We start from the raw sequence: 19,097 nt of genomic DNA on the forward strand, positions 1-19,097 counted from the left end.
ACAGGCGTCTACGAGTCGACTGGGTTGCACACAGACGACATGTACTCGGATTACGCGACGCAAAGCGTGTTCCGCGCGGAAAGCGCCGATTAGGATCCATCAGCATCGCCGTCCCGACCCGAGAAGTTCCCGTGACTTTAACGAGAATCCCAGCACACGGAAAATACACGGTTTCACAGAGTTGCACGCGCCCGTTTCGATACACTTGGAATGATTAATCGCCGCTTCGATTCACCCGTAAAACCTGAACAGAGTCGAATCTCCGTTCGGGCTTGTTCGCGCGAGTGTTGAGCCCCGACACAGGTATACTGCAGAAGGGTCGTAGCAGCCGAATATTTTTAGGCTTGGGAATTACAACTCTTCGCGACCAGAACCGTCCCATAAAACTTGACCTTACCGGCAGCTGCACATCACGGTACAAATCACCGCAATAAACCATTACCTGCTAGCCTTAACTGAACATTTCACCTCAAGACCATTTTCAGATCCACCCTCACAACACAACCGACCAATCCAAAGTCATACAGTTCACTTTTCCCCAATATAACAGCCAATAGATCAGACAGAAGTCAAAGAGAACACATTAAAATTTCACTCGCCACATCATCGAACCACTTTTGCACGGATATTGTTTTGTATTAAAGTTTAAACAGCGTTATCAAAAACTCATTGTAAAATCACCTGCTACACCACATTAATTTGCACGAAGAAGAGCGAATGCAGACGATCCGTTGAACCGGACGGATCGTCATCCTGCGTCGCAACAGCGAGGTCCACCGAAATTTCGATTCGGAGAATTCACGAAATTGCAAGTCGGACTTGTTCGCTTGTAAAAATAGCGTGCAGCTTCGAAACGAAGGCTGAGCGACGGAAATCGCTTCTAACGCAAATGTTCAGTTCGCGTCGCGTCGGCGCGAAAAGTAGAAAGAAACAGCGACGCGAAAGGTTCGCCGCGTTATTTCCCTTTCAGATTCCATCAAAGACTTCGCCTCTTACCAGGGCCAATTCCGCAAAAATAAAAGTTCCGTCAACGACTTTGCCTCTTGGTCGCGTATTCGACGATTTTCCGCGCGTTCCCCGAAAGCGTACATCGAATCGATTGACGCGTCTCGAACGAGAGCCTTGGTCGACAGAAGCGGTGTTTCACTGGGGCTGGGAGAGCGGGGGGACGAGGAAAAGAAAGAAAAAGGGGATCGCGGGAAAACGCCTTGGATGTAATTCGATTATCCGCACGAAAAGTACGAGGCGCTGTTATATGAGGCGGTAACTCGAGAAGATCCCATTCTTCCCTATCCCCTCTTTCTCGCTGTTGAAAGCAATTCTCGATGTAATTTAATCGGCTGTCAATAGGCGACAATGGCGGCTATAATCGAAAATTGCTTTTCGAGGGGCCTGCGACGCTCTCGGCAGGCCTTTATTAGCGCCGTGCCGTTCCGGGACTCTCTTTACGCGACACGCTCAAATTAGGATATTTAACCACTTGACAACGACGAGAAAAAGCAGGTGATTCGCAGGACAATATTCACACGATCGAGCTTCTCGTCACGAACATTGAGATCGTTTAACGAAACTTTTTCGTGCCACAAACCGCCTACGTATCCTACGTCCCTGTACATTATTGACGAGGAGCTCGAAAGTTAACGAGCGTAGCTTGCATACCCGTAGGAAGCTCTTACAAGAGATTTACAAGGATGTTGATGTAACTTGGAGCAGGTATACCGTTGATATACCACCTTAAATAATCATACGATCGTGGTCGATGTTGTTAGCTAAAGGGTCGAATTCCACCAACTGCACCTGAATAATTCTAGTCATCCATTAGACCGCCGTAGTCTCCTCCAAGCACGCGTAGTTGTATCTCCTCCTTTCTCTCGGCTCGCAGACTCCGCGTAGCAGTCCCGTCAAAACACTTTAACGATGCCGACGATAGATCACGCGGGGTTTGCATACAGCTTACGATTTTCCTTTCTATCGAACCGTTAAGCGCACTGCAAACACGACACGACGGAAGCAGGATTAATGCAGCCGAGCGAGACGACGCGCGGATTTCGCTAATCGCGACCGAACTCCGTAGAAAGCGAGCGCGGAACAAATAATGCTCTTGGCCAACACGGTGTAAGATTTAAACGCAAGGCGATTGAATTGTTTCGCCTTTGCCGATCGTCCAGCTGCCGCCGTATCTATTTAAAATTTATCGGCGAAAGTTACACGCGGTAAAATTACACGTTGCGATCGTTGGAATCGAAAGAAGGGCTCTCGGGGTCGAAGAGTTCACGGTTCTAACCCGGCGAGCCCGTCAAAACAGAAAATTGCAAATTAAATTGAACTCGAGGTAATATCAATTAAGGTAGAAAGCAGGAGCGGATCGATCATAAATTATCCGCGATAATAAAGAGCTTCCGTGGGGGGTGAAAACGCTCGTTTGAAAGCGTGCGTGGACGCGCGCGTTCTATTTACGGTTCGCGCTGCAAATTCCGATATTAAAACATCACCACATTTTCGGTAAATTTTATCAGGTTTTAAAAGATGGATCGTCCAATGACCAAGAACATCTCCATTTAACTGAACTTACCGAGTTACCGATTTCATCGGAAGTAGACGGGGCAAGACGCTGCTAAATACGTAAGCGTAAGAGCCTGGTTACCCGTCGCGAAGTTGTTGGGTACTCGCGCTAGGCGGTTCGACGAGCGTCGCGTCGCCTCGCGTCGCGCGCTCAGGCCCCGAAGCGTTAATCGTAAATTCGTATTAAGTGTATCCGCGCGTTGGTACGCCTCCGGCCTATAGGAACGTGGAATTTGGGTCATATGGCATCCTCTAATAAGCTCGCGCGCTAATAGGCTTACTTCGGGCATACAGCCACGCTGTGTAATGCACGATAGGATGACGTTCCGTATCTCTCCGGCCAGATTACCAACGTACTTGAAAGCTTATATGTGAGATCACGCACCATGGATCTTTCCGGATATGAAGCCAACCCGCTTTTACGATCTCGTCGGTCCCCCTTAATCGAGTTTAAGGTACACCGCGTGCCTGGCTTCCACGGACCGTGTTACGCCATACAGTTTAACGAGCCTTTGACGCTGTACGTTCCGTCATTTTTGCCAGACTCGTTTTCGACTTAGCAGTTTCTCCGTGGGAGTTTTCAGGATACGTTGACTCGATGACAGCCAACCGTTCCTTAGACCGGTGCTTTTGGCTCGCTCTGATAAGTTAATCCTGCCGCGGTAACGAGGGAACACCGTAAGAAATAACCGTGCTCGGTCGGTCGCGCGTACGTCAAACAGGTATCGAGATCGTGATTAATTTTACGGGATAGAAAATACCTCGTCTGGAAGCGTTTACCGCGATACACGGTTAAAATGACTGGCGGCGGGCTTCGCGAAAATCCCTGGTTTAAAGTAATATATCGCGAACCGTATGTCGTATTTTTTTCCGGTGCGTTTCCCTTCAAAGGGAAAAATTGCTGCCGCGCTCGAGGATAGATACACTTTGAATATCGTACACCGGCGATTACAGATGTAGATTTCGCTTGCAGCGGCAATTCGATTCCGTTCGGTTTCCGCGCCGGCAAATCTTTGCCCGGAACCACCGAAGGTTCCCGCGTTTCCGGCTAATGGCGCGAAATCAGCCACGCGGAAGATGTGTCTGCCGAGTACGAACGATCGGCACGCATGCGAACGATAATTCGAGGCAACGATGCGATCTAAGCGTGCGTGATTTTAACGGTTCGATAGTCGAAAATTGCTTTATTATACGAACGTCCAGTTTATCGATCACGAGTCCAGTCTGTTGGGTTTTCTCTTCTAAAAGAGAGAGTTTTCTTTATGTGACAACAAACTATCGACGCGTATGTTGCGTTTCGCGTCTCGAACTACAAGTCAAGAGGGTGCAACTGTGTCCCTAACTTGGCTTGTTTAGACAAAGTATAGGACTGATTAGGTCTGAGGGTACGGGACGAATTTTTTGTCACTGACCTATTCATTCTGTATGTTCCTTTCAAAGCGTTACGACGTGCCTTCCTAGTGTTTCTAATAAATGCTTAGCTGAAAGTTATTCCTTTTATAATTGTTTTTTCTATTCCACCACCTATTTCCAATACAGTCTGACTTGGTAGCAAATGGGCGATGGTTTATCAGACAGTCTTGCGGCGGCGACGCGTTAATTCCGCGGTGTTCGGCCACCCTTGGGAAAAATTTTAATGGCGGATTCTAGGGGCCAAAATAAGACGAAAATCAAGAATACCAATTTATTGATGGAGGCTTCGTTAAAAAGTTATTAACAATTAAATACAAAAATTTCAAATCGTTCTGGAAAAATTATTTTCGGTTGCGGGGGTCAATTACAATCATTTTTGGTAAATAGACATACCCCCGAAATCTTGCGCATTTTCGAGAAAAAAATTCAGTAGGTGATGAAATTTTTCGACGAAATTAAAAAGTTTGAAATCGTTCTAAAAAAATTATTTTTAGCTGCAAGGATCAATTTCAATTATTTTTGATGAATAGACATACCCCCGAATTCCTACGCAGTTTTGAGAAAAAAATTCGAATAGGTGTTGAAAATTTTCGACGAAATTAAAAAATTCTAAATCGTCCTGGAAAAATTATTTTCGGTTGTAGGGATCAAATACAATCACTTTTGGTGAATAGACATACCTTCGAAATCCTACCCACTTTCTGGAAAAAAATTCGAGAAGGTGTAAAATTTTTCGACGAAAAACAAAAATTTCAAATCGTTTTGGAAAAATTATTTTCGGTCGCGGGGGTCAGTTACAATCATTTTTGGTGAATAGACATAACCCCGAAATCCTACTCAGTTTCGAGAAAAAAATTCCTTACCGAAAATATAATTTCTGGCTAGAAATGTCTGCCCAAATTTTCATGCGAATCTTTAAAACGTCATAACTTCTGAACAGATTGGACGATTTTAATGTTTAAAAAAGCAAACTACGCGTATTTTGGCGGAGAATATGTAGAAATCGCAAAAATATTCGAAAAGTTGGTCCTTGACCCCGCGAAATGAGAAAAACCCCATAAAAATGGTCCAATTTTCAAACAGCCATAACTCCTACAATTGTGAATATATTTCAATGAAACTTTGTCTGGAGTAGAGCTCATGGGTACCTACAAAAAAGTATTAAACAACTTTTCTGTAGGGCGTCAAACAAAATTACTAAAAATGAAAAACGAATTTTTAAGAAAAATCGACAGGGGGGGTGCCCAAATTTTTCGACGAAAAAAAAAATTTTTAATTAATTCTGAAAATATTATTTTCGGTTGCGGGGGTCAATTACAATCATTTTTGGTCATTAGACATACCCTCGAAATCCTACCCACTTTCTAGAAAAAAATTCGAAGAGGTGTGAAATTTTTCGACGAAAAATAAAAATTTCAAATCGTTTTAAAAAAATTATATTTGGTCGCGGGGGTCAAATACAATCACTTTTGGTGAATAGACATACCCCCGAAATCCTGCACATTTTCGAGAAAAAAATTCAGTACGGGTGAAACTTTAAATTTTAATAACTTTTTAACGAAGCCTCAATCAATAAATTAGTATTCTTGATTTTCGTTTTATTTTGCCCTCTAGAGTCTCCCATTAAAATTTTTCCCACAGATCGCGCGCTCTTGTACCTGCAAGAGTTCACAATGTCAAGAAGAACGTGAAGTTACAGGCTAGACTATGCATCTTATTGAACTTGATGTCGCACGAACTGAAATACCGTGAAAAACTCCCATCCCAACATCGATGCCGATAAATATTTCTAATCTTTACTGGCCTAATATCATTGGCGCGACGATACGTAGACCTTTAACCCGTGCAGAATTATTTAGTGTGCTTCTATCCTGACGATTCTCTGTTTCGTTGCAGCTTGATCCATCGAGACACTAGACCAGAACCAGCAATAAGGTGTTCGACGCTGAGAGGAGCGACGAGACTGCCATCGGCACCGGATCATCGCAGCGAAGCTCGGTTGAGAACAGACCCGAAAGTATTGGTCTTCGTGGAAACGCTGTACTCGATGCTGGGGAAAAATATAGCCGAGCTACTCGTCTCTAATCGAATCAAGTGAGTGCAGGCTCGACAACGATAGATACTGTTTCTATGCACTTCCGCGGTCACGATAAGAGATATCGCCGCGGGAAACGAACGCGAATCGACGTACAGTACGATATCGTAACGACAAATAATTCTTTCCGTCTGGAATTCATTTTTACTCCTCGTTGTAAAATTCACCCTCACTGTAAATTAGTTTAGGAAGTTTTTGTTCGCGATAGATATTCCATCATTGTTCGTTACGAGATGCCAAAAAGCCTGTACTATTTTTCGTTAAATAAATCTAACCGAATCTTGGAAAGATTCCATCGATACCGTATCGCGAGTGTGACGCAAATTACGCATCTCTAAAAATAATTTGTTAGTCATTCGATTTATTCTCATACATGAAATTACCTCTTCTTCGATTACCTTTTTTAATCCATTTCGTGTACGAGTCTATCTCGAGCGATCGGTGGAAAGCAAGCGTATGCGAAGAAAAAGTTTCGAAAGAGAGTATTTGATCTTCGTGTTACCTAAAACTGGGTCGAACCAGCAACAAAGTAGCCGGCCGGCAATTAACGATAAAAGTGCCGTCTCATAAATCACAATTGTCGGAGACGATTGTTATCGCGACGCGTTCTCAAAGGCGCCAACCGATCGATCGCGAGCCTCTTCATCGTCGCGAGAATGAAAACAGCCGGGCATGTTTGGCATGGAAAAACGAAGGTGCGGCTAAAATACCGTCTCGTACATCCGCCGTGACAGTGCAGCACAGTAGAAAAAGACCGTGTTTCTATGCTTTCCGTTAGTTGGTTTCAATCGTCGATGGTCGCATCGAGTATGGAAATTATTTCGTGGCAAGGATTTAAGGTGTGAGCCAGCATGTGTCTGGGCGCGAAGAAGGGAACAGAAGGGGGGGAGGGGGGCTTAACGCGAGGAAAGCCCTGTCGAGTGGGGTAACACGGTGGTCTTGAACGAGCCGGGACAGCCGATTCTTCGATAATCGTGCAATAATGACCGGGTAATGCGAGGCGATGGCCGGCCATAGGGAATTAGCGCGGGCGAGCAGCTTGCCACGGGACGAAGCTCCGCTTGGATAACGGATAGAGACAGATAGGGGTAACGATAACCCCGCGCGTCACGGAGAACTGGATGATGCGTCATAGGTAGATAAAGTGACGGGCAGAGTATGACAGAGAGCGCGTGCTGGCTCCGTGCGGAACCGGTCGTGTGTTTCAGCGATGCGCGGGTCGCGTGTAACGCGACCGTGTACCCTGACAAAGGTATGTGTAAGTCGGCTAACGAGTGCGAGAGAGAAATACGCCCGCTCTGTGTCTGTCATCCGATAATCGGAAAGCTAACCGGCGCACGAGCAAAACCCACCCTCGACAGAGGTCGCGCACGGCCTCTCGTTTGCTTTATCCGGTGCAATTTCATAATCGATAAGCGAAGCGGGAGGAGGCGGCACCGCTGGCCACTCTCCGGTCAACATCGAACCGTGTTGCAGTCGGCGCTGGGAAATTTTGTTTCCGAAGATCATCGGTTATTGCCCGGCTGGACGCGGCTGTGTTTCATTGAGCGACACCCTTCTCGTGGATTGCTCCTGTTGACGGACCTTCCTTCGGAAACTAGATATACCGAACGGTTCCGTAGAAACCGTTTTCCCCGTACGAAACATTTTTATTAAAATACATTCCCCTCGTTGCGATATTTTAACGAAACACGTACAACTTGCGACGACAGTTTACGCTCGCTCGCTTTCAATAAATCGCGTTACTGTCGATACCGCGGCCGATCGTTTTCATTCGATCTATCCCCGCCGCGATGGCTGCATCCGGGTAGCAGCCAAGTTCCCCGACTCGATTCTGAATAAATCGTGTCACCATCGGGGAAGCGCAACACTACGGGCGCCATCGTTGCAAGTTTCGCCGCGTTTCCAGGACAGAACCGACTCGCGCCGCGCCCTCGTCGTGCTTATCGGTCGACACGTCAAGCTAACGCAATCGAGAAAACAAAGTTAGAACGAAGAGTGGCAATCGCTGGGGAAATGCCCGCTGCAGGGACTAGATCGAAAAGCTTGGGTCGCGGAAGAAAGAAGAGCTCGTGAGAGGAACGGGTCGGGGTAAATCCGAGGGGGATGCATCGGTCCCGTGACTTCTGCTAGAAGCCCGCCTTTTTTCCGGTCAAACTTGTTCAAAGAGAAACTTCCAAGAGGTCCTCTCGACCTCTACATTCCGGATGTTCGATAGAATCGAATTTACGATACCAAAGAAACGGGTCTGCCATTTTTTTTTTCGAACCGTTCGATGTATCGGTATCGAAGGGAAATCGTTAGTTTACGATCCGGAGAGTGTCGTATGCTTTCGTCCGCTGTGTCTTGCAACTATCGAACGAAAAGCACTGCTCGTCAGCGTGTGCGCGCGTGCTCGGAAACGGCAGATAATTATTCCTGAATGCGGTGAACGTGTCGGTGAATGGTCAGAATTGGAGCTACCCTCGGAACGTGATCGTACCAAGACCTTATTGTCCCGTTCGCTCCACCGCTCGACCCTTTGAGGGTGTGCAATTCGCAAACGAGTCGACGTCGACGACACGGAGGACGACGCTTTCGCGAAAATCTCTGAAAAGGTGGACTTCCTTCAGGGAAGGACTCGGGCGCCCTTACGTTCCCATGTTTCTTTTTGATACCTCTCGTAAAAGTTACGTTACTTTTTAGGAAACCTGACAACTTTAAAAAATAAATATTCGGCGGATGTCTCGCTGGCGAGGATACTAGTTAATATCTCGACTTCCAGCGAGACCGTTCGTGAAAGTGCTGAGAAAGAGAACGATAAGGTCGACGTTGATATTCGCAAATGCTGGCTGGAAAAGCACTCGGAGCTTGGTACGAATAGATCGTAAGAGGAAAGGAAGAAGAGGTAAGGAAGTCCGGAGAAGCAAATTCATTCGCGTTTACGACGCTCTACTTGCGTGGAACTTAATTTCCATGTAACCAGTATCTCTGGAGAAATAATTTCTCCGCGTCACCTTAGAATTGAAATATCACGCTTAAATTAGCTTTAGTCTGACTTATGGGGGTCGTTCTGCTTCGCAAACATGAATTTCCACTCTGCGCGGAAAACTTGATCGTCTAATCGGCCGTTTGCCTTTCAAAAGCAGCATATGTAAACAAAATTACGATACCTTCGGGTAACTTACGGTTGTTGCGGTTACTCTGATAAATCAATTCATCCCTGTTCGTTCCCTGGTTTCGCCGTAGAAAGTTACTCGAGTTAATCGTCTCTCCCCGCTCTTTGGGTGATTCTACGGAATGAACGAGATATAATACAGTATCAGGAATCAAGTAATAATATTGGATCATAAGGTTTCGAAAGTTTCTAACGCGTAATCACGATTCCTCGCGGAACCACAAGGATCGGTACTCGCGCTCAAACGTGCGATTGTAACCGTTAACTATTTCAGGCGGGATGTTCAAAGCACTATTACTTCGATTTAACTTTCTAATTAGCCGACCGTCGTGGAACTCGCAAAGAAGCATGATTAAACAAAATCGTGATATCCGCGCAGGGTTCTTTCGGATAAGTTTCCCCGGCGAGGGTTTAGCTGGTCAAAACCGTGAAAGTTAGGTTACGCTTAACCGGCTGGGGCGCGAGAGTAATTTTAAAGTGCCACCCTTAAATCAGTGTTTACAGCGGGCCAGCCGGTTTCCTCGATTTCGCAGAGTCCCCGGACCCGTAGCCAATAATTCTCCACGGAGATTCAACGAAAAGTTCGCTATGCCACGCAGCTTCGTGAACAAAGAAAACCGCTGGAAATTGCACACCGCGCCCGGTAAACTATGAAACAGCCGGAGAAATTTTACGTTCTTCGCGAGTAAACCTCTACCAATTTTACTTCGACTACTTTTACGAAATTATAAACCAGCAACGGTAATATTTTTCTTATTCGTGTCTCGATCGCTCGGAAAGAAGAAACGCTTGGACAGTTTCGCAATCGATAAACCCTGGCCTGTCGGTGTCTTGGCCGTTCGATTTACATATATTGTTGTTAGAGACAATTGTTATCGGGAGTAGCTCGGTGATCTTTAGTAAAAGACAAAGAGCCGCGAGTCCACGGGGAAGGTAGGCGCGCGCGAGGGTGAGTCGGACAAAGCATCGAACGAGGGTCGATAAAAGAGGGCCACTCGGAAGTAGCGAGGTCGGAGAAGGTTCCAGGGCGGGATATAGCCGGGCAAAAAGAGGATAATATTCGACGTCGATGCTCGTGGAGGAGTGGGTGGTCGAGGGAGGGGTAAGGGGGGGGGGCAGGGGGGTGGCGAGAGCTTTGAACTCTCGGCCACGCCATCGTCTGCTACCAAACGAACTCCAGGCAGAATCCTCTCGAGGCCAAGGCGGATCGTTCCGACGCGAAAAGGTCACTGACTGACGTTCCGCCGTGCCGGCTTAAGAAAGGCTTTATGAATTTCTCGTGCTTCCCTTCGCCTTGATCCCCTTTACATCGCTTGCCTTCCGATTCCAGCGAGTCTTCTCGATACCTCTTGGCTGCAAATGGGCTCGGAGGTCCATCGACGCCTGAGAGGACCTTGCGCGGAGATACCGAGGAGGAGGAGAACGCTGACCCGACCTGGAGGTTATCCGTCGAAGAAACGGACAAGTTAACGGGTTCTCCGGTTCGTGTGTCGTTAGCATGGAAACGAAACCAGGCCTGGATTTCGACCTGAACTCTGACCCGCGAATCGTACGCGACTCGATGCCAGTCGATCGCGCGATCTCGTCCAAACCGGGACGGTTGCACCGGTTACAGCCTCGTTCGTCGCGATTTTCGACATCGCGGCACCTTCTGCCCCAGTTCGACGTACTTGGGACAGAAAGAAATTCGAACCCGTCGGCCTAGGCGAGAGCCAGCCAACGAGGAAAAGTGACGACTCGCGGAGTGGCTGCCTAGTTTCCTGTGTTCGCGTTGTCCTTTGTTCTGTGATACCGTCCGTTATTCGAGCCTCCGTTTCACTGGCATTTTACGAGCGAAAAATCCTTCAAAATGGCCCGCTTTGCGCTAGAACAATTATCCTCGAGTATGCCGCGCGCTACTCGTTCCGCTCTTATTACACTTTTTATACGGCTCATCTTTTATTATATTCTTTTTCGTACGATTCAGGGAACGAACGTTGTTCCCTTCGAACTTTGTTTTTGTTCGTATAAAAAAGGAATTTTGTTACGGCGGGATAAACGCCGAGATCACCCTGCTCCGACGAATCAACAGAAATTCTTCGCTCGCCTGGCGCCGTTAGGGCTCTTTGTAAGCCACCGGCACAATAGAAATTGAAAATTATCTGTCTTTCGCATTCCCCGAGGGATCTTGGTCCTAAACGAGGAGAAGCAGGAGAGGCAGGAACGGTGTATCGGAGGCGCATTAATTACGCGATTTCCTCGCACGGGATCGTCGACGCGACGAGGAACGCGTAAACGCGAAGACAATTAAGTCGTCTTGCATCACGAGACGTCTGAAGGATCCTTGTGTCGCGAAATTCCGCCAAGGGGAAGCTGCGCGGCGTCGTGGCGTTTTACAAAGGAACACCGAGCAGAACCATGCGATACATAGAAGCTGACGATGGAGCCAATACGGTGGAAAACGCGAGAATTCTCTCGGGATTTTCGAAATACTGCCTGAAGAAATAATCGAAAATTATTGGCTAATCCCGTTGGTGCTCGTCGCTATTTATCGTCCGTGGTTTCATCGACAGACGACAAACGATATTTTCGTATCAAGGACATATTAAAACCTATTACGGTTAGTTCTCCCTTCTCGCAAAAATATCTTGAGCGAATCGAGTGTCCGTTGGACCGGTTCGACATCGCTTGCCCGGCAATCCTATCAGCGGTTCTAGAAGCGAAGGGATACGTATTAGATAATACCGTGGGCAAATCGTAGATTAGGGAAACCGATCGGGAAAATGAGCGAAGGATTTTACGAACGAACGGCTCGGCAACGACGTAATCGAGCATAGCGATAATTATTACGGTGCTCGGGCTCGTCGAGTGGATTCCATCAATTTCGGTTCCCCTGCCTAGAAGAGATGAATTTTCCGGCTCTTTCTCGCGTCCGTCGCGTCGTAATTGTTTCTCGATCCCGTCGTGTTCGTGCCAACTTCCGCCGTCTTCCCGGGATTATTAATAGTTCTCGGTCCTGTTTCCGCTTTCGCCCGGAACGCGATCCGGAAATGTCCAGAGCGGCAAAAACCCCCAACGATTCGCGTCACGACTTTTACAGCTGTTCGAACCGATTGTCGGCCCGTCGAGATAATTAGGTGAAAACCACGGCGCGCATTATTCGGCCCACTGGTCTCGGAATTAGTTTAAAATACGGCCTCTAATTGGCAAGGGCGGACCCTAATCTGCTCGACATTCACCCGTAATTTGCTTCGATCCTGATTAACCTATTAGTGGATCTGTTTCTGGTTTCCGATTTAATCGACCGCGGCGTTAGGCTGCATCAAGATTCCCTGTCGCTTGATTGATTAGAACGATTAAAATAGAATTTCATTCTTCTCCTTTAGTCTAATCTAATAATAATGATATTTAGTATAAAGGGTGTTCGGTCATTCCTAGGAAAAATTGTAATGGGGGATTCCAGACACCAAAATAAGACGAAAATCAAGAATACCAATTTGTCGATGGAGACTTCGTTAAAAAGTTATTAACAATTAAATTCAAAAATTTCAAATCGTTCTGGAAAAATTATTTTCAGTTGCGAGGGTCAATTACAAGCATTTTTAGTGAATAGACATATATTCGAAATCCTACTCAGTTTCGAGAAAAAAATTCGAGTAGGTGAAATTTTTCGGTGAAATTCAAAAATTTCAAATCGTTCTGGAAAAAATATTTTCAGTTGCGAGGGTCAATTACAAGTATTTCTAGTGAATGGACATATATTCGAAATCCTACTCAGTTTCGAGAAAAAAATTCGAGTAAGTGCTGAAAGTTTTGGGTGGAAAAAAAACTTTCAAATCGTCTTGGAAAAATTATTTTTGGTTGCGAGGGTCAATTACAAGCATTTTTAGTGAATAGACATATATTCAAAATCCTACTCAGTTTCGAGAAAAAAATTCGAGTAAGTGCTGAAAGTTTTGGGTGGAAAAAAAACTTTCAAATCGTCTTGGAAAAATTATTTTTAGTTGCAGGGGTCAATTGCAAGCATTTTTAGTCAACAGACATACCTCCGAAATCCTACTCAGTTTCGAGAAAAAAATTGGAGTAGGTGTGAAATTTTTCGACGAAATTAAAAAATTTCGAATCGTATTGGAAAAATTATTTTCAGTTGCGAGGGTCAGTTACAATCATTTTTTATGAATACACATACCCCCGAAATCCTACCCACTTTCAAGAAAAAAATTCAAGTAGGTGCTGAAACTTTTAACGAAAAAAAAATTTTTCAAATCATTCTAAAAAAATTATATTCGGTCGCAGGAGTTGATTGCAATCATTTTTGGTCCTTATACATACCCCTGAAATCCTACCCACTTTCTAGAAAAAAATTCAAGTAGGTGCTGAAACTTTTGGCGAAAAAAAAATTTTTCAAATCATTCTAAAAAAATTATTTTCGGTCGCAGGAGTTGATTACAATCATTTTTGGTCCTTATACATACCCCCGAAATCCTACACATTTTCAAGAAAAAAATTCGAGTAGATACTGAAATTTTTAGACGAAATTAAAAAATTTCAAATCGTTTTGGAAAAATTATTTTCAGTTGCGAGGGTCAGTTACAATTATTTTTTATGAATAGACATACCCCCGAAATCCTACCCACTTTCGAGATAAAAATTCAAGTAGGTGCTGAAACTTTTGGCGAAAAACAAATTTTTCAAATCATTCTAAAAAAATTGTTTTCGGTTGCAGGAGTGGATTACAATCATTTTTGGTCCTTATACATACTCCCAAAATCCTACACATTTTCAAGAAAAAAATTCGAGTAGATACTGAAATTTTTAGACGAAATTAAAAAATTTCAAATCGTTCAAAAAAAAATATTTTTGGCTGTAGGGGTCAATTACAATAATTTTTGGTGAATAGACATACCCCCGAAATCTTGCGCATTTTCGAGAAAAAAATTCAGTACGGTCGGAACTTTAAACGTTAATAACTTTTTAACAGAGCCTCCATCAAGAAATTGGTATTCTTGATTTTCATCTTATTTTGGCCTCTAGAATCCCCCACTAAAATTTTTCCCAGGGGTGGCCGAACACCCTGTATACCGATTATGGCAGCTTTGGTTTTACGCGAACGCGAATGTACTCGGGACAGTGTATCCCACAATGACATTTACGAGCTTCCGTCGTCGGATCCGAAGACTATCTCACGCTGAGTCGAGCAATTTTTCCCCTCTCTGTAGGGGTGCTAGTTTCCTTGTCAATGTCTACGGACACTTTACAATTGGAAATTGGTGCTCAGGAGTTGATCGTTATTCTTTCGTTCACCGTTGGAAACCAACAACCGCGCGAAAACCATTCGCGTGCAAAACTTGACGCGATCTACTCAAACGATCCCTCTGTAAATACGTTCCGGCTCTCTCGATAAAATTATCCTCGTCGTCGAATTCTACTCGACTTGAGTCGAAATCCTTAATCCTCGGATGCTGGAGCCCGTTTCCTATTGGTAAATATTATCCGAGGAAACGTAGCCTGGCATTATTCGTTATTCTCTGGCAAGGATCCAAGTGGAAAAAACGGAGCAATATTTTTCTACCGGTTCGCGTAAATTCTCTGTTCTTCGTGCGCGCGGTTGCGCGGACCGAAAAGTGCGAAAAAAAACGAGGAAGAAATTTAAAAAACAATACGTGTTTCTGAGCGTGTGCCTGCGCCGAGTCGGAAACTGCGCCAGCAGATACATATTTATTTCGAACGGAAATCCGCCAAGTCCGACCGCTGTCGCTCGTACGTCATGTCGCGTCGGGCACGAACAAGCGTCACGGAGACTCGTCGGTACGTATGAAATGTCGCCTATTTATGAAGCTACGGTCACCGTCGCCGTGGAATAACAACGGTTCGGACTTGATGCGAGCACGACACCCTTAATGACTTTCCGGCTGGCCCGAGAGAAATGCACGTTGTTATCAAATTCGCTGATCGGACGAAACCAGTCGCCGAACAACCGATCTCGCAACGTCGCAGCCCCACGTTTTTCCATACGGACAATTTTCGTTCGTAGTTGATCGTCTCGAGGGGGTTGGTTTCTTGGAGAACGTCGAGAAAAAAAGGTAAAAGTACAGGTGGTGGCCCCGGGCATCGGCAGACACCCAGGATATCGGTGATCATTGCGCATTTTTCTTCTCCCTCGGGGCGAAACTGCTCTCGCGAATATCAGTGCCACGCGGCAAGGGGAGGTGGGGAGACATCGAAGAGAACACCGAACGAGAAGAAAGGCGACCGCGGCCGCGAATGAAGCTCCGCCGTGCGTGCAATGAAAAAAATATACGGAAGGGAGGGTCGATCGGCGTTTCTACCCCTGGCGACGTGCCGTGGAACGCTTACCCTGTGCCCGAGCCGCCACTCTCGACCGTGTCGATGTCACGAGTAACGAGTGTCGTGGTCCAGACTGCATTACTACCGGCGGGAGATAGGGGATGCTAAAAAATAACGACCAAACGAAAAGAGAGGGTAGTAGGGGCGTGGACAAAGGACTGACTCTCGATCGATATTGCCCGATACGTTCCTTTCGGATAAGAAACCAACACCTTCGCTGGGTGTGCGTGTCGATGAAATAATGTGCGCGAGTCTGTTTACGACACTTTTGATATATCGGGGGAACTCGCGGTAGTTAAAAACGTGGCATACATGAATGATAATTCCGACCTAGGCTTTTTTCTTTAACACGCTGCTCGTCGTGCTTGATCTTAATGCAGATTTTTAGCGTACGATTACAGAGAAATTTCGAAAATTCCATCTACGATACGAGTAGAGAAAAGAGATGTACGGTTATCGTAGAAAGAGGCAAAGAAATCAAACAGAAACGGTACAAAAGGAAATTTCCACTCCCCTTTGCTCTCGGTCCTTGCTAAAGGACCAAGAGTACGTCGATGTTTTAGCGCGCGAAGGTGTATAAACCCTCTTTAAGCCCATTTGCACCGCCGCGCCGGGACAGATACGTAGAACGAATTTCGATGAGACCGGGCGCGCAGAAACGAAATGGATGATCGACGCCCGGTTTCGGTGTACCTGAGCGGATGCTGTAGTCGGCTTCTGGATTTCTGAAACGCGTTCCGGCTGTTCGAGGGAACGAATGCACGAAAGGACCCTGAGAATTATTCATGAAGGAAAATTCCGGTCCCCTCCGGGACACTCATTCTGCCAACCCTCCTCTATTTCGTATGCGACACCCCGCCTCTTCTCCGGGACATTTGTGTATCTATGATACTTAGAAGGCGCCAATTTCTCCAATAGTAGCTGAATTATTTTGCGAAAGAGGTCTCGGAGTTCCAGCCGTTATATGATCTATAGTCGATCGAGCCTAAATTCTTCTCGTCGGAAAAGACCGACGAGACCAAATCTAAATATACACTCGCGACGGTATTTATGTTGACACGTGCATTTCATCGCAAATATACGAAGAAAAGTATGATGATATTAAAATAGAAGCAATTTCTGATACAACCACAGTTGTTAAAGGTTATATACTTTATTTTTATAAGAAATTAGGTATTTTTGATACACTTATAGTAGTGAATACGAAACAATTAACAAAACTGAACAACGGTAATTAAGTTGACAATACAGAGTGCTCGGTCACCCTTGGGAAAAATTTGAATAAATTCTAGAGGCCAAAATAAGACGAAAATCAAGAATACCAATTTGTTGATGGAGGCTTCGTTAAAAAGTTATTAACAATTAAATTCAAAAATTTCAAATCGTTCTGGAAAAATTATTTTCAGTTACGAGGGTCAATTACAAGCATTTTTAGTGAATAGACATATATTCGAAATCCTACTCAGTTTCGAGAAAAAAATTCGAGTAGGTGAAATTTTTCGGTGAAATTCAAAAATTTCAAATCGTTCTGGAAAAATTATTTTCAGTTGCGGACGTCAATTACAAACATTTTTAGTCAATAGACATATATTTGAAATCCTACTCAATTTCGAGAAAAAAATTCGAGTTAATGCTGAAAGTTTTGGGTGGAAAAAAAACTTTCAAATCGTCTTGGAAAAATTATATTCAGTTGTGGGGGTCAATTACAACCATTTTTGGTGAATAGACATACCCCCGAAATCCTACTCATTTTCTAGAAAAAAATTCGAGAAGGTGTGAAATTTTTCGACGGAAAAAAAAAATTTCAAATCGTTTTGGAAAAATTATTTTCGGTTGCGGGGGTCAATTGCAAGCATTTTTGGTCAACAGACATACCCCCGAAATCCTACTCAGTTTCGAGAAAAAAATTCCTTACCGAAAATATAATTTCTGGCCAGAAATGTCTGTCCGAATTTTCATGCGAATCTTTAAAACGTCATAACTTCTGAACAGATTGGACGATTTTAATGTTTAAAAAAGCAAACTACGCGTATTTTGGCGGAGAATATGTAGAAATCGCAAAAATATTCGAAAAGTTGGTCCTTGACCCCGTAATGTTAGAAAAACCCCATAAAAATGGTCCAATTTTCAAACAGCCATAACTCCAACAATAGTGAATGCATTTCAATGAAACTTTTTTCTAAAGTAGAGATCATGGGTACCTACAAAGAAGTATTACACAACTTTTCTGTAGAACGTCAAACAAAATTACTAGAAATGAAAAAGGAATTTTTAAGAAAAATCGACAGGGTGCCTAAATTTTTCGACGAAAAACAAATTTTTCAAATCGTTCTAAAAAAAATATTTTTGGCTGCAGAGGTCAATTACAATCATTTTTGGTCAACAGACATACCCTCGAAATCCTACCCAGTTTCTAGAAAAAAATTCAGTACGGGTGAAACTTTAAACGTTAATAACTTTTTAACAAAGCCTCAATCAACAAATTAGTATTTTTGATTATCGTCTCATTTTGGCCTCTAGAACCTCCCATTAAAATTTTTCCCAGGGATGGCTGAACATACTGTATAAGGTACCAGTTAATACAAAATATGCGAATCGTTAGAATTGACGAATATCAACATAAATACCGACGCGAGTGTACGTACATATGCATTGCATATAGCATGGTATATACTTGTAATTCACAGGACGTTACGTTGTTACTGTCTGGAGAGTCGCCATATGGTGTAGAGGAAACACCGACAAGGGCCACTGCGTGTTAGGTACACTCCTTGACAAGGACTATCGTTATCAATCGATCAAGATTCTGCTGTACCGATGATCGTTATTGTCCCGCGGTTCGTGCCCGTCGACGACCGCAAAATCGTTTCGGCAACGACGTCCCAAAGCGGTTCGCTAATCGATCGACATATTCAAGCATAACGAAGGAAAACCCCCCGTCCCGTGTCCCCGCGGCACGCGTTCAACGGAATCGGGTCGTCGTTTCGAGAGACGGCACGGAATCGATTCGGAGCTTCATCACCGCGACAATTCCATTAATTCCACGTTCGTCCAAGACCCTTTCATCTGTGCCCGAATCTCATTAACTCCGTGGCAGCTACGTCGCTTCGTTGTCGATCGACAACGCTCTCACACTAATTTCCAGTCTCGTCAACGGCCAGTTTTAAACTCCCTCTTTCTTTATCCTTTCATCTCCCCCTTCTCGTTCGACTTGTCATACATTTTGCACCTTCGAAAGAGAAAACATTCTAATCGGTTTTGTCAATGAGACACGCATCGATCCAACGATATCACATACGTTCGTTCTTACGTATAACAAATTCATATTCCACGATCGATGCATTATAAATGTTGAGTTATTTTATCGCATAAATAAAATACTGTGTTCGCGCGTAGCATAGAAAATGCAAAACGTCCAGTTCGTACGTTGCGCCATAAATTTTAGATATTTGCTTTATTTCGCTTAGTATTGTTATTCGTCGATGTTATTTTTATTAAAGTTGTTTCCGTCGCAAGGAGAAACCTATTTATATTGGGAAATTC

The 19,097-nt window shown here is 44.6% G+C and overlaps 1 protein-coding gene across 4 annotated transcripts in view; it reads left to right on the plus strand.

Annotated features, from left to right (window-relative positions):
- Positions 1-19,097, plus strand: part of Sfl (N-deacetylase and N-sulfotransferase sfl) — a 231,922-nt gene that overhangs the window by 191,212 nt on the left and 21,613 nt on the right. For all 4 annotated transcript variants that reach the window (XM_076780407.1, XM_076780416.1, XM_076780398.1 and 1 more), the window contains one exon: positions 5,872-6,069. In XM_076780407.1, the coding sequence (XP_076636522.1) occupies positions 5,872-6,069 (198 nt within the window). The remainder of the gene's footprint in view (positions 1-5,871; positions 6,070-19,097) is intronic.

Source organism: Colletes latitarsis, chromosome 2, assembly GCF_051014445.1.
Source record: "Colletes latitarsis isolate SP2378_abdomen chromosome 2, iyColLati1, whole genome shotgun sequence".
Lineage (NCBI taxonomy): Eukaryota > Metazoa > Arthropoda > Insecta > Hymenoptera > Colletidae > Colletes > Colletes latitarsis.